The sequence below is a fragment of the Geospiza fortis genome, unplaced genomic scaffold, assembly GCF_000277835.1.
Source record: "Geospiza fortis unplaced genomic scaffold, GeoFor_1.0 scaffold543, whole genome shotgun sequence".
NCBI classification, from domain to species: domain Eukaryota; kingdom Metazoa; phylum Chordata; class Aves; order Passeriformes; family Thraupidae; genus Geospiza; species Geospiza fortis.
This window is the reverse complement of record NW_005054587.1, coordinates 81453-93752: the sequence shown is the minus strand read 5'-3', so window position 1 is coordinate 93752 and position 12300 is coordinate 81453. Positions and strand designations below refer to the sequence as shown.

The following is a 12300-nucleotide window of genomic DNA, read 5'->3' as shown; positions in this document are numbered from 1 at the left end:
AGGACCAGGAATTCGGTCCTGCAGGAATTTGCACTGGGAAGTTCTCCTGGGATCTCTGCAAGGTGGGTTGCTCCAGCTTTTAAAACAGGTAAGGGCCCCACCCAAGGTGCTGGAGATGCCCAAGGTAAGGAAAATGCTGCTGGAATCTGGAAAGGAGACCCCTGTGCCTGCTTGGAGAAGCTGCTGAGTGGTTGCTCCTGATTTTCCTGTGGGAAATGGGCAGGAAGAGCCTGGAAAAGGTGATGGTGTCTGAGCTGACTGGGGAGGTCTCTGCTCTGTCCTTTTCCAGGGTTTCTGCTGCATTTCCAGGCTTGGAGATGGTGGGAATGGGATGGGGATCCCCTTCAGCTCTTGGAGGAACAGAACTACAGCTAAAATAGGCAAATAAAATAATCTTGGAACTGGGGAGTGTGGAAAAGTGCAGCACTGAATTTTGGGAGGGTCTTTATAGCAGCACCTAGAAAAAAGAACTCCAGCCCTGTTTAATTTGAGGTGAATCTGATGCTGGATTTGAGGTGAATCTTGGTCCAGATTTGAGAGGAATCCTGTACTGGATTTGAGGGGAACCTTGAGCTGGATTTGAGGGGAACCTTGAGCTGGATTTGAGAGGAATCTTGCTCCAGATTTGAGAGGAATCCTGCACTGGATTTGAGAGGAATTTTGTGCTTGGTTTGAGGGGAATCCTACTCCACCAGCACTGCAAATTCCACGTGTTTCCGTGCAACGGGGAGAAATGCCAGTGCTGGGTGAAAGTTGTAAAAATGGGATTAGGCTTAGTCATCCTATAAAGATTTAATTTCTGGTCAGGAAGGATGTTCTGGAATTTATTTAAATGGGATAACTGAAGTGGAATTGTTGCAGAATTTCTGAGGGGACTATTTCCCCAGAAACTTGGGGCTTTGCACTTTTTAAAACCACTTTTAACATAAAATCACTTTATGTTAATCACAATAGTTTCTGAGATGCTTCTCAAAGCTTTCGGCCAACTTGAAGTTCCACATTTAGTAACAACATCTGAATTTCACAGCTACTTTTGCATTTCAGCACTTGTTTGATGAAAATTGCATTTTCCCCCCAAAATACACAATTGTTTGCCCTTCTCCTGTGACGATTTCAACCAGGTTTAGAACAAGATAAGCAAAACATTCTCCTCCTTTCCTTCTCCACTCCACTGAGTCAAGGGAAATAAATCTTTCCACCTCACCTTCCACTTTCACCTCCAGTTAAATCCCCTGTTACTCTTTCCAAAATCGTCCTGAATTTCATGAATTCCGAATTCTTGTAAACTGGGATTTTAACTTCTCCTTTTTCTCAGTTCTTCTTGTGTCATTTGTGTCCTTCCTGCCCTCATGGGCTCCTTTCATTCTGTCACCTGGCCCTGGTAGGGACAAAATATCAGAGGGCCATATGGACCAGCTGGAAGATTTCAGGAGCATCTCATGGAAAATCTGTCAGGAATCCTGCAATAAAGCCTTGAAGAAATCCATTCTGCCCCTCTCCAAATCTCAGCAGCTTGCAGGAGACAGGAGATATTTTAGGGTTTGGCATGGATGAGATTTTGAGGGAAGGGAAAAAAATAAAAACCAGAGCCTGAGCGGCTATTTCTGAACCTGTCAGGGGATGTTTCTGGAGATAAATCCCAACGTGGGCTGGCTCTGGAATGGAGCAGCATCTCCTCGGGATTGGAGCCCTCCGGATAGGCCCCAATAAACATGGCTTCACCACTAAAAACTCATTAAATCTATCCTGGCTTGGGGAAAATAAAATATTTTGCAATATTTTGCACTGGCATGGAGGGAGCTTTGCTTTCCTCCTGCTGGGTGCCACGAGGACGCCGATGGAGCCAAACCTCGCCCTTCCTTGGAGCTTTTCTGGCTAATTGCCACCTCTGTTCCAAATTAGCTTTGTGCTCTGCCTATTGGGAAACCCAAAATTCCCTTACTCATGCAGGGCTCCAGAGGGACGGTGTTTATAAGTCCAGCTCGGAGGTGTTGGAAAAACTGACATCACTTCAGGAAACCTGGCGTGTTTTCCCGGTGGGAGGAGGGCTGGAGGTGGGGCATGTCAGAAGCCCAAAATATTCCACGGGAGATGGGAATCTGGGTGAGTTGGACAGAAGGAAAAAGGGGATTAAACAGATGGAGAGCAGCAAGGGTGCTGGCAGAGGATTTGGGGCAGCTCCTGCAGCTCGGAGAGTCACGTGAGAGGATCCAGCTCGACTTTTCCTGGGATTGTGCCTCTGTTCTGCGACTCGATGGCAGAAAGGCAACAGTGGGAGGGAAAAACAACAACAATCCCCAAGAAGGTGGGAAAGGTTCTGGTTTTATTCATGGAGATTGGATGAAATGTGATTTAAAGGAAAAAAAAAAAAAAAAAAAAAAAGGAGGACCAAGGAGCACAATCTGGGAATCCAATGGAATAATCCTGTTTGGCATTTGACAAATTTTATTTTTCTGGAGACTTAATGAGTTGAGATCATTGATCAGCCAGACCTTCTCCATGCTTTAATTAGTTTGTGTGTTTCTCCCTGAGTTTTTTTAAAATGAATTTGTGAAAAAATTTCCAGCTTGTTCCATGCCATGGCAGTGGGTGTTATTTCTATTTTTTAACTTATATGGACATTTTCCTTTGCTCTGTGGAATTTATTTTTTAACAAGATAACATTTTCTCCTCATAAAAAATATCTCAGAAATATTTCTGATTTTGAACTTTAAAAGGAGACAGGAAATGATTCCTGGCCCCCTGTGAAAAGCGGTGGAAGGATTCTGCTCTTCTGATCTCACTGCCTTGACAATCCTGTGAGACATTTGGGAGAAGTTTCCATCCCAAATTCAATTTTAAATTTAAATTCCCTCCATTTCCATATGTGCAAGGACACGATCTTGGAGGATGCAGCCCGCACCGAGACCTGGAAAAGAAAACCTTATTCTTTTGCAGGGATAATTGCTTTGTTTTCCTGTTTTGCTTTTCCTCCACTTCTCCAGAATTAGAAACCGTTGCAGAGTTCACGTCAGCTGGAGCAGCTGCGTTGTGAAACAACCACGAAAAGGAGAAGTTGTGGAGAAAAACACACCCCCCTCCTGATTTCCAAACAAACGCCCTTCTCCATACAAGCCCGGACACGCTGCTCCCAGTTATCCATCATCTGACACAGCAGCCTCTGGTTATTATCTCTGGATCAAAGCAAGCACTGCAGAGGTATAAAACCTGCCCTGCCCGAGCCCTGCTTATTCTGGAGGCTCCCAGACCTCTGAAGGATGAAGCTTTTCCTCCTGGTCGTGCTCAGCATCGCCCTGTGCACGGAAAGTGGTGAGTCCCGAAAGGATTGGGGAACCCAAAAGTGGGGCATGGCTTTGGCATTCCAGGATTTTGCAGTGTGGATGGTGAGGCTGAAGGGTCAGGAAGGAGTTATTCCAGGAGAAAGGGGACAGGGGGTTTAACCCCCACTGAAGCTGGAGGGGTGATGAGGAGTGGGGGGTGAGATTCCCACCTCAAATGATTCCTGCCCACCCAGCCCAGCCCCTGGGATGGCTCAGGGGCAGCTGAGAGCTCCATGGGAATAGGGATATCCATGAGGGATATCCAGGGTAATATGTGGAGTAAATCTCTGGATTTGGCACTAAAGCCCGATTTTTAAATTTATTTTTTTAATTGGTTGCACCTCAAACCATCATTTCCTAAATTGACAGAGGTGGTTGAGCCACAAGAAGATGCAATTCTGGCTCCCAGCCCTTCCTTGTTGCTTCCAGGTGCAACTTTGCTGATCACAGAATCCCTAAGTTTGGAAAAGACCTCTAAGATCACGGAGTCTGATCTATTAGGAAAAAATTCCATCATGGAAAGGATGATTGAGCATCCAGGCTGCCCAGGGAAGTGTTGGGGTCACATCCATGGGAGTGTTCAGAAAAATCCGTGGATGTGGTGCTCAGAGCCAGGGTTTAGTGCTGAACCTGGACTTGATGATCTTGGAGGTCTTTCCCAGCCTTAATGATTCCATGATTCCCAGCTGATCCCAGGTTTGGGATGGAGATGCAGAGTCCCATTCTTGTTCTGATAATTGTCTGGAGATTTTTTGGGAGAGCACTGGGAAGCTGCACCTCAATTTTCCTGGCTGGACTCTGCCAAGGACCACACCTTGTGCTCTGGGACAGGCAGGGAACAGAAGGTGCAGCCTGGAATATCCCTCTGTTTTAGGGAATGGTTGATTTCCTCAGCTTGGGGGGCTTTTGCCTCTTTGCCAACTGAATTTTTTCCCTATAGGATTTGACCTGCAAATTGCTGGCCATTCTGGTCCTGGACTAACAGATCTTTTTTGCTCCCACTTAATTGGAGGAGGGAAATGTTCCTATTGATGGATATCACAGGCTTGAAACTTGGAATTGTGCTCAAGCTCAGGATGTTGAGGCAAATAAAAGGATCTTTTCCTGCAGCTTTACTCCCATTTTTTTATATAGAACAAGGAATGAGACAGCAAATTCCTTGAGGGATGTTTCTCTTCAGTTAAAGCAGAGCTCTTGGTGAGTGTGGAGACATCCCAAGGCAGCCTGGATTAACTCAAGGTTTGCATCTGGAAGAAATAAAATTCCCTACCCTTCTCAGCCGTTGTTGCAAGATACCTCAAGAAATAAAATTATAGTGTTTTTCTGTAGCTTGACCAAAATTGTCCTCCCTGACTTCAGGGTGTGCCAGTTTAGGAGCCAATCCCAGAGTTCTGGATTAATTGGTGAGTCAGAAATCTCTGGAGCACAGAAAGAGGTGGAAAAATTCATCCTTGAGTGGTGCTTCCCCCTTCTCCTGCCAAGGAGGCTCCCAGGGCAACTGGAGTCTGAAATTAGGAGCTTTGGGAGGTTGGGATGAAACAGGATTTGGGTGTGGAACCAGCTCCACCATTTCCTGCACTGATTCAGGAAGTTTTCCTGGGAATTGGCTTGGATTAAAGATGCTGCATTTATTAAGGATTAAAGTGAGCTCTGTGTCTGGAAAATCCAGTTTGGGAACTGAGTGCTTCTGTGAGGAAAGGGTGGTTCCCAGTAGGGTGGAGGTGAAATATCCCATATCATATTCCATATAATGGAATTTTGCATGAGAAAATAGAATGAAACAAAAACACTTTGGACAGGGACTATCCAAAGGAGGGTCCCAGACTTGAAAAAATAAATTTGTGCCTGAAAGGTCAGGACAAGGAGAGCCAGGTAGAACAGATGGAGCTTCTGGAGATGGGAATGACCATGATAGGAAGCAAATTGAAAAAGTCTGGATATGAAGTCAAAGAGAGCCGGGTGCCAAGTCTGAGGCTTTTGGAATGACCACGGGAATGGTGGGAGGTGGGATCTGAGTTGTCTGGTGGCCTCTGCTCAGTGCCAGTCAGTGAGGGACAACAGAGGAAGAGCAGGGAATGTGAGGGCAGTGGGCCACAAGAGGAAAGGCCATGGGAAAGAAGGGGATGTTGGCTGGAGTGGGAGAAGAAGGCAGAGTTTCCACACAGGCAGAGTAAGAATAGAGAGCTAAAAGCAAAACAGTGATCCTGTGGTCATGGGCTGAGCTGGAGCCAGATCTGGGCCTGCAGGACACTCAAGGAGCCAAATCTGGGCTAACAGGACACTCGAGGAGCCTGTTTGGGCCAGAAGGACTTGTCCAAGGTCAAATGAGGGCAGTGGTGAGGTTGGGACATCACTGGCAAAGGCACAAAGAAACCTGGGTGAGGAGCGAGGAAGATGAAGAGCAAGGAAGGCAAAGCTAAAGGACAAAGCTGCCGCAAGAATTAGCGCAGCATTAACTTCCAGTAGCCAGGGATATTCTTGAAATGAGGATGAGTTTAATCCCTGGAGGGTGACATTGCAGCCAGATAAACAGATGAGGAGGAAATTCCCCTTATCATGCAAAGAATCCTTCCCCAAGGATCTCTTTGCTCTCAATGATGCTTCAGCCTCCTCCTCGAGTGCCAGCTGTTCTCATTCACTGATTTCAGCAAAGCACTTTGCAGATGCTGAGCGTTCCAGATGTGCACGTTTTGTGGAGCAAGGAAGTTATTCCCCATGGATGGCTGGGAAAAGGAATCTGCTGCAGCCAAGGCAGGGATTTGCTGAGCCTGGACTTCTGCAGATCCAAGATCTTCCTCCTGGCACAGGAGAGCTCTGAAAATCAACCCAAATCATAGAAAGGTTTGGGTTGGAAGGGATCTTAAAAACCATCTCATTTTAGTGTTTGGTATTCAGAGCAAGTCCTGGACAGCTGCTGCCTTTGAATGTTTGTCTTTTTTGTCTTTTTTTTAAAAAATTTTTTTGGTTTTTTTTTTTTTTTTGTTTGTTTTTTTTTTGGCTTTTTTTGCAAGGCACATATCCACACCCCACTTAAGATACAGTTCAGACAGTGACAATAATCCTAACTCAAATTTTTCCGGGGTTTTGCTGGATGACCTGAGTGAAAGAATCATTCTGATGCCCACAGAGCTTAAATCATAGAATCCTGGAATGGTTTGGGTTGGAAGGGACCTCAAAGATCATCCAGTTCCACCTCCCTGCCATGGGCAGGGACACCTTCCACTATCCCAGGTTGCTCCAAGCCTCATCCAGCCTGACTTTGGACACTTCCAGGGATGGGCCAGCCACAGATTCCCTGGTCCAGGGTCTCCATACAAGAACCAGTGGCCAGAAACTGAGGCTTGGAGGGGCCAGGTTGGAAAGAAAACCCAAGAGCTTCACACTACAGGCGGTGGGAGATCGGCCTGCTCTTCCCAGAAACACAGTGGAGATGCCAGATGTTTTAATGGATTCAAGGAAGAGTCAGCCAAACATCCAAAGGGAAGATCCCTGAAGGTTCCTAAATGAGCAACCACAGCTGTGGCAGCAATTTGAAAATTAATCTGGCTCCTGGAGAGTCCTTGGGGCCAAGTTTAACCCATGCAGGAAGTTTTTGCCTGTGGCCACTGGGCTTGACGGTTCTTCCATCCACCCACCCTCAGTTTTGTGCTCCTGAGGACATTCCCAGAGGTGCCTGATGGATGTTTTTGTGCTTCTTTTGCAGCTTTCTCCCTGACCTGCTTCACGTGCAAGGATGCAACTTCCAACCTCCATTGTCTCAGCACCACCAAATGCTCGGACCACGAGAAGTATTGTCTGACAACCTATTCCACCACAGGAACTGGTGAGTGTGGAGCTTTCCCAAGGCCCTGAGGACAAGGTGGGGCTCAAGTGGGGCTGACAGCTCATCCTCCTCCCTCCAGTGCAATGGAGGAATTAATGAGGATTTTAGCATGCAGAGAACAAATCTTGGGAAGGTGGGAACTTGGCCCGGGTCTGTTGCAACATATTGTAAAAAATACTTCTGATTAAACTCAAAATTAAAATACTGCTGATTAAACACTCTCAGGACAGGGAGATGCTGGAATAAAAATAATTATTTTTATTATCCCTGCACAAACTCCTTGTCTCAACTCCAAGCTCAAGTTTATGCCCACAAGGTGGTGGAAATGGAAAGTGCCGGGTGCTGTGGAAGGAGGGATCCCAAGGCACAGTGCCAAAGTCTTGCAATCTCACATTGTACAAATAAGTCCCAAATTCTTGCCCTCAGCTGGCCCCGAAACCAGCAAAGGATTTGTAAGGCCTGGAGAGGGTGTCCATAGGTCACACATACAGAAATAACGATGGAATGTGATGAAACCCAAGGGAAAACCCAACGGCATCAAGGGCAGAATAACAAACTCCCCACGGGATTGCACGGCCAGGCTATGACCGAAACTTGCCAAAAAAAAAAAAAAAAAAGATGAAAAACTGAAGTTTTCCTGCTGTTTTCTCTCCCTCCCACTGCAGGCAGTGACCGGAGCCAGCGAATCACCAAGAAATGTTCTGCATTTTGCCCAACAATTGACCTGAACATTGGCATAGCTGGAGTCGCCACCAGCTGCTGTGAGAGCTCCTTGTGCAACATGAGTGGGGCCAGCAGTGTGAAAACCAGTTCCACCGTCCTCACCCTGGGGGTCCTGGCCAGTCTCGCCTGCATCCTCAGGATGGGTTTTTGAGGGGTTTTTGAGGGGTTTTGGGGGGAAAATGAGCTGCTTGGCTTTGCATGGCATGGTTCAAGCTGCGATCCATCAGGTGGGGATGATGCTCTGCGCCTCCTACCTGGAAGGTCACCTCCCATCAGGAGGTATTTTTTTTTTTGCTCTTTCCACGCTCTGATGACAACACAAAATGATGTTTTGGAGAGAAAGGGGTAAAATGGAGCCCTGCACGTGCAGAATGGCCCCATGTGGCCACCATCTCTCCTACCCCTGGCATTTATAACTCCGTGCATTTTTTGCCTTTCATTTTATCCCTGCCATTCTCTTGTGCCAATATTTTTTTTGCCCCATTTTCCACCCTGTATCATTTTGCTCTGAGAAAGCCTTTAATATTCCAGTTGTTAAACAGAAACTGGGCACAATAAAGTGTTATTTTATTCTATTGTGTGGCTGCGTGGTGTGGCACACTGGGCGTAGCTGCTGGATGTATCCATGTTTAGGGATAAAAGCAGAGGCGTTTTTGCCTGCAAATTGAATGGGATTAATGCTGAAATATATTAAAATTACTCTGCATTCACTTCAGGAAGCCTCTCCCCAGATTTTATTTTTTCTGCACTGGCAGAAATGGCATTTTTGTGACTCCATTTTGGAATAAACTGAATTCTATTTATCTTCCTTTCAATTCCTCTCCTGGGTCAGCTGCCTGGAAGGAAACGGCTCTTGAGCTCTCCAGAAAACAGAGGGGACAAGGCAGGGAAGGGATCTGGAGCATTTTCTTTAAACTGGTTTAAGATCTCCCAGTGGAAGTTCCTTTAGAAGCATTGGGATTATTTAGAAAAGGGAGAAAAGTATCTTGCACCATGCTTAAAGGAAAATCACAGGAAAAGACAGGTGGTTTCTGGAGAGAAACCTAGAATTTTTCAGACTCATCTGTGAAAAAATATTAACACTGCAAATGAACCTTTTATGTTTGCTCATCAAGTTAAAACTGAAGGGACTCATTACCCTGCTCTGCCCTTCTTTGTGGATAATCATAGGAATGAGAGGTTTGCTCCCTCTGACCCTTCCAGGGAGGCTGAACTGCTTTCTCCTGGGAGGAAGGAGCTCTCCACAGGGATCATCCCGAGGGAGATCTCCCAGGGAAACCAGTTGGGTGCAGCTCACCTAGCTGGTTTCCTCTCCCTAGGCTCCTTGCACAGCTCCATTTGACAGGCATTTTCTGGGATTAGAGGAACAACAATGCTTGGGAAAAGCCACATCTTTGATCTTTACAACAGCTGTGCAGAGGGAACCTGGGCTCGTGGCTCCAGCTCATCCCAATCTGCTCTTACCTCTCCCTGTTCACTTTCCTCCCATCCATGTCCAACCCCAGCTCTGCACTCCCTGGAGGTTTTCTCTCCCAGATTTCCTTGTTGGCTTCTTCCTCCAGTCTTACTCTGGGTTTTTCCATCCAAACTCTATTTCCTTGCCTCAACACATTGTTTCCTCCTCAGTCTAAATGGAAGATTGGCCGAGGATATTTTGATTTTGGGCACGAGTGTCCCCATTCTCCCCACAGATTTTATTGCCTTTCCCAGCTGAGCTGTCTGCATCCATCTGCCTGATTTATTCTCCTCACCCTGCATCCTTTCCTGCCAAATTTAGGGATATTGAAGTGACAGATCCAAAAACCCCAAACACGCCAATTCTGTGACCTTGGCTGGCCATATTCTGCCCCCCATCCCACTCCTAACACAGTGACAACTGAACTATTTGAAATAATCTTCATCCCGTGCCATCCACAAGTTCAGGATTCCTTAGGGACAATGGCTGGCACAGGAAAAGGCCAAGATGGGGCTGGTACGGCCTCAGGTCTTGTTCTGCTAAGCTCAGGAGTCCAGACCTGCCCTTGGCAGCCAGGTTTAAAATTAAGGTCGTGTCTTGAGCTGCCTGAACTTGGCAGGTGCCTCTGTTTTGGGATGGGAAGGATCCTGGCATGGCAAAGGGGATGGAAGCACGTGGGACAACCCTGGAGGGTTTCATGGCATGGAGAAGTTATAAACAGCTCTGGGAATCCAGAAGTGCCATCCCTAAGGGAGCAGCTCCATCCTGGCTGCCTCCTTCTTGCCCAATTTCCCCCTGACCCCACAGGTTTTTCCCTAGCGCCCAACAAAACGCATCCACGTGCTCCAAAGCTGACCCATGTCCCAAAGCCCTTATCTGGAGGCGGGAGCAGCAACTTCCCTGAGGCACAGGAGGTCCTAAAAACATGAGAGCTCCTGTGGTGAACCCTCCCCTTGGATTGTTGTGTAAGAGGAGGCTCTGCCAGCCTTCCCGAGAAATCCTGATTGGCACCTCCCACGCGGGTGCTGCTCCCTAATTCCAAATCTTTCCATCACCCCGGGTTTCTGGTGCCTCCCATGGCTGCACGCTCCTCACATGGGAGCGCTGAGCTGCCCCATGAGCAGAGACATCTGTGATGCCTGGAGGGCTTTTGGGAAGGAGATGGGAGTCTCATTCCAGTGGCTGGGATTGATCCTGGGAGGTGACTGCCCCTCTCTCCCTGTGGATTATATAAAAGTCATTTTTCAGAGCTCTGAGTCACTGCACCAGGACCTGGATCAGCCAAGGAGGCCTTTCCCTGCCTGAATGAGGCACCTGCAGAAGGAGCTTTAACTTTGGCCCTTCTTTTCCCTCTCTTGGGGCTTTCCCACCATTGGTTCTGAAGGATCTGTGCTGCCTGCTGCTCTCCTTGAATAATTGCCCTGCCTTTTCCCCCAAAACATGAAATTTCTCCCCCTTTTCCCTGTTTATTTGCCCGGATCCAACACAGTGCCTCAATGCCAAAGCTAGAGACAGGATGGATGCAAGAGGTCAAAGCAACACCCTCAGTGGGTCTAAAAATCTTCTGGAAGCCACGAGAAGGGACAAACCCAGCCCTTTTCCCAAAGCTGACTGCTGCTTCTTTGTCACGAAGCCAACTCATGGCTCCAATTCGAGTCCACTGCCAACTCATGGCTCCAATTTGATCCACTTTAATTTTCCTGTATGGATAATAAGATTACTCCAGAGAGGTGACTCAGCCTCCTTGGGGATTTTTTCCCCCCAGTCTTCCTCAATTTACTCCTCACTTGGTGTCCCTGCTCCAGGGCCTCCTCCAGGCTGTGATCCCAGGCTGCAGGAGACACCCTCTCCATGCTGGATCCTTGAGTGATGCCTCTGAGTGCTTTTGAGTTTTGTAATCTGCCCTGTTGGGAAATAAATCTCTTTTCCATGCTCTCCATGCACCGGGAAGAGGGAATTCTCCAGCATTCCAAGGTTCCCCAGAACCACAGTACTAAGGAAGACATTAATGTCCTGGAGAGAGCTCCCAGAAAACTCAGAAAATTTCCCATTTCCCACCCGAATTTCTCTCCTTAGTACATATTTGTTGGATGTGCTGGGAGTGTTTCAGCCTCATTGCTCCTTCAAAGTAAGTCAAAGTCAAAGTCAAAATCAAAGTCAAAGTCCAAGTCAAAAAGTCAAAGTCAAATTCCAAGTCAAAGTCAAAGTCGACTTGTGCTGATCCTATTCCCAGAAGATTCATGTGGGAATAAAATGGATGTTGGAAAAGTCAACAAAGCCAGCTTGGATGGGGCTTGGAGCAGCCTGGGATAATGGAAGGTGTCCCTGCCCATGGCATGAGGTGATTTTTAAGGTCCAAGGTTGTTTTTAAGGTCCCTTCCTACCAACCCAGTCTATGGTCCTATGGAAATCAACAGGATCTGGGATATGGAAGGGGAAAGGAATAAACACAACAAGTTTATGGCATAAATAAGACCAAAAATAAGGAATAAAAATGGTTCTTTCAGCCTCACTGCAAAATGCCAGCAAAGAGCCACACCCACTAACGAGGGAGAAAAACCTGTTTACAAAACACTGGGGCAAAGGACCAAGTTGTCCTGGGTGAAGCACAAGGCTCAATTTGATCATCACCACTGACCTCACTCACCAACCTCCAAAACCCAGGGAATGTCTGCTTGGACACAGGGCTTGAACAACCCTGGAATTCACCACCTGATGACGTCATTCCGGGATCAGGAGGGCCTGAAAAAGGTGTCAGAAAATCACATGGATCAGTAAATCATCCAGGGTTGGAATGATTCATGTTAGAAACAGACAAAAATACCCTGCTGATGGCTACGTGCAGGGAATTGCCAGTTAAGTTATTCCATAATTGCCAGAAAAACCGGGGTTTGACAATGTTTTCTTCCTGCTGTCCAGGACTAATCTTATTTTAGAAGAAGGTCTGTGGACTTGGCAGCTCAAGCTCTTACAAAATT

At 47.0% G+C, this 12300-nt stretch overlaps 1 protein-coding gene across 1 annotated transcript; it reads left to right on the top strand.

Annotated features, from left to right (window-relative positions):
- Positions 1-2138: 2138 nt before the first annotated feature.
- Positions 2139-8441, top strand: LOC102038195 (lymphocyte antigen 6E-like). The gene is made up of 4 exons (XM_005429933.2): positions 2139-2305; positions 2985-3309; positions 7024-7143; positions 7809-8441. Exons 2-4 carry the CDS (start codon positions 3258-3260, stop codon positions 8015-8017), a joined length of 381 nt encoding a protein of 126 aa, XP_005429990.1. The 5' UTR covers positions 2139-2305; positions 2985-3257; the 3' UTR covers positions 8018-8441.
- The last annotated feature ends 3859 nt before the right edge of the window (positions 8442-12300 follow it).

What these genes read in the sequence shown, in the direction of transcription:
- LOC102038195 (XM_005429933.2), top strand. Translation starts at nt 3,258, where the DNA reads ATGAAGCTTTTCCTCCTGGTCGTGCTCAGCATCGCCCTGTGCACGGAA. An exon ending in CGCCCTGTGCACGGAAAGTG is followed by an intron (nt 3,310 to 7,023) that starts GTGAGTCCCGAA and finishes CTTCTTTTGCAG; the next exon opens with CTTTCTCCCTGACCTGCTTC. An exon ending in CTATTCCACCACAGGAACTG is followed by an intron (nt 7,144 to 7,808) that starts GTGAGTGTGGAG and finishes CTCCCACTGCAG; the next exon opens with GCAGTGACCGGAGCCAGCGA.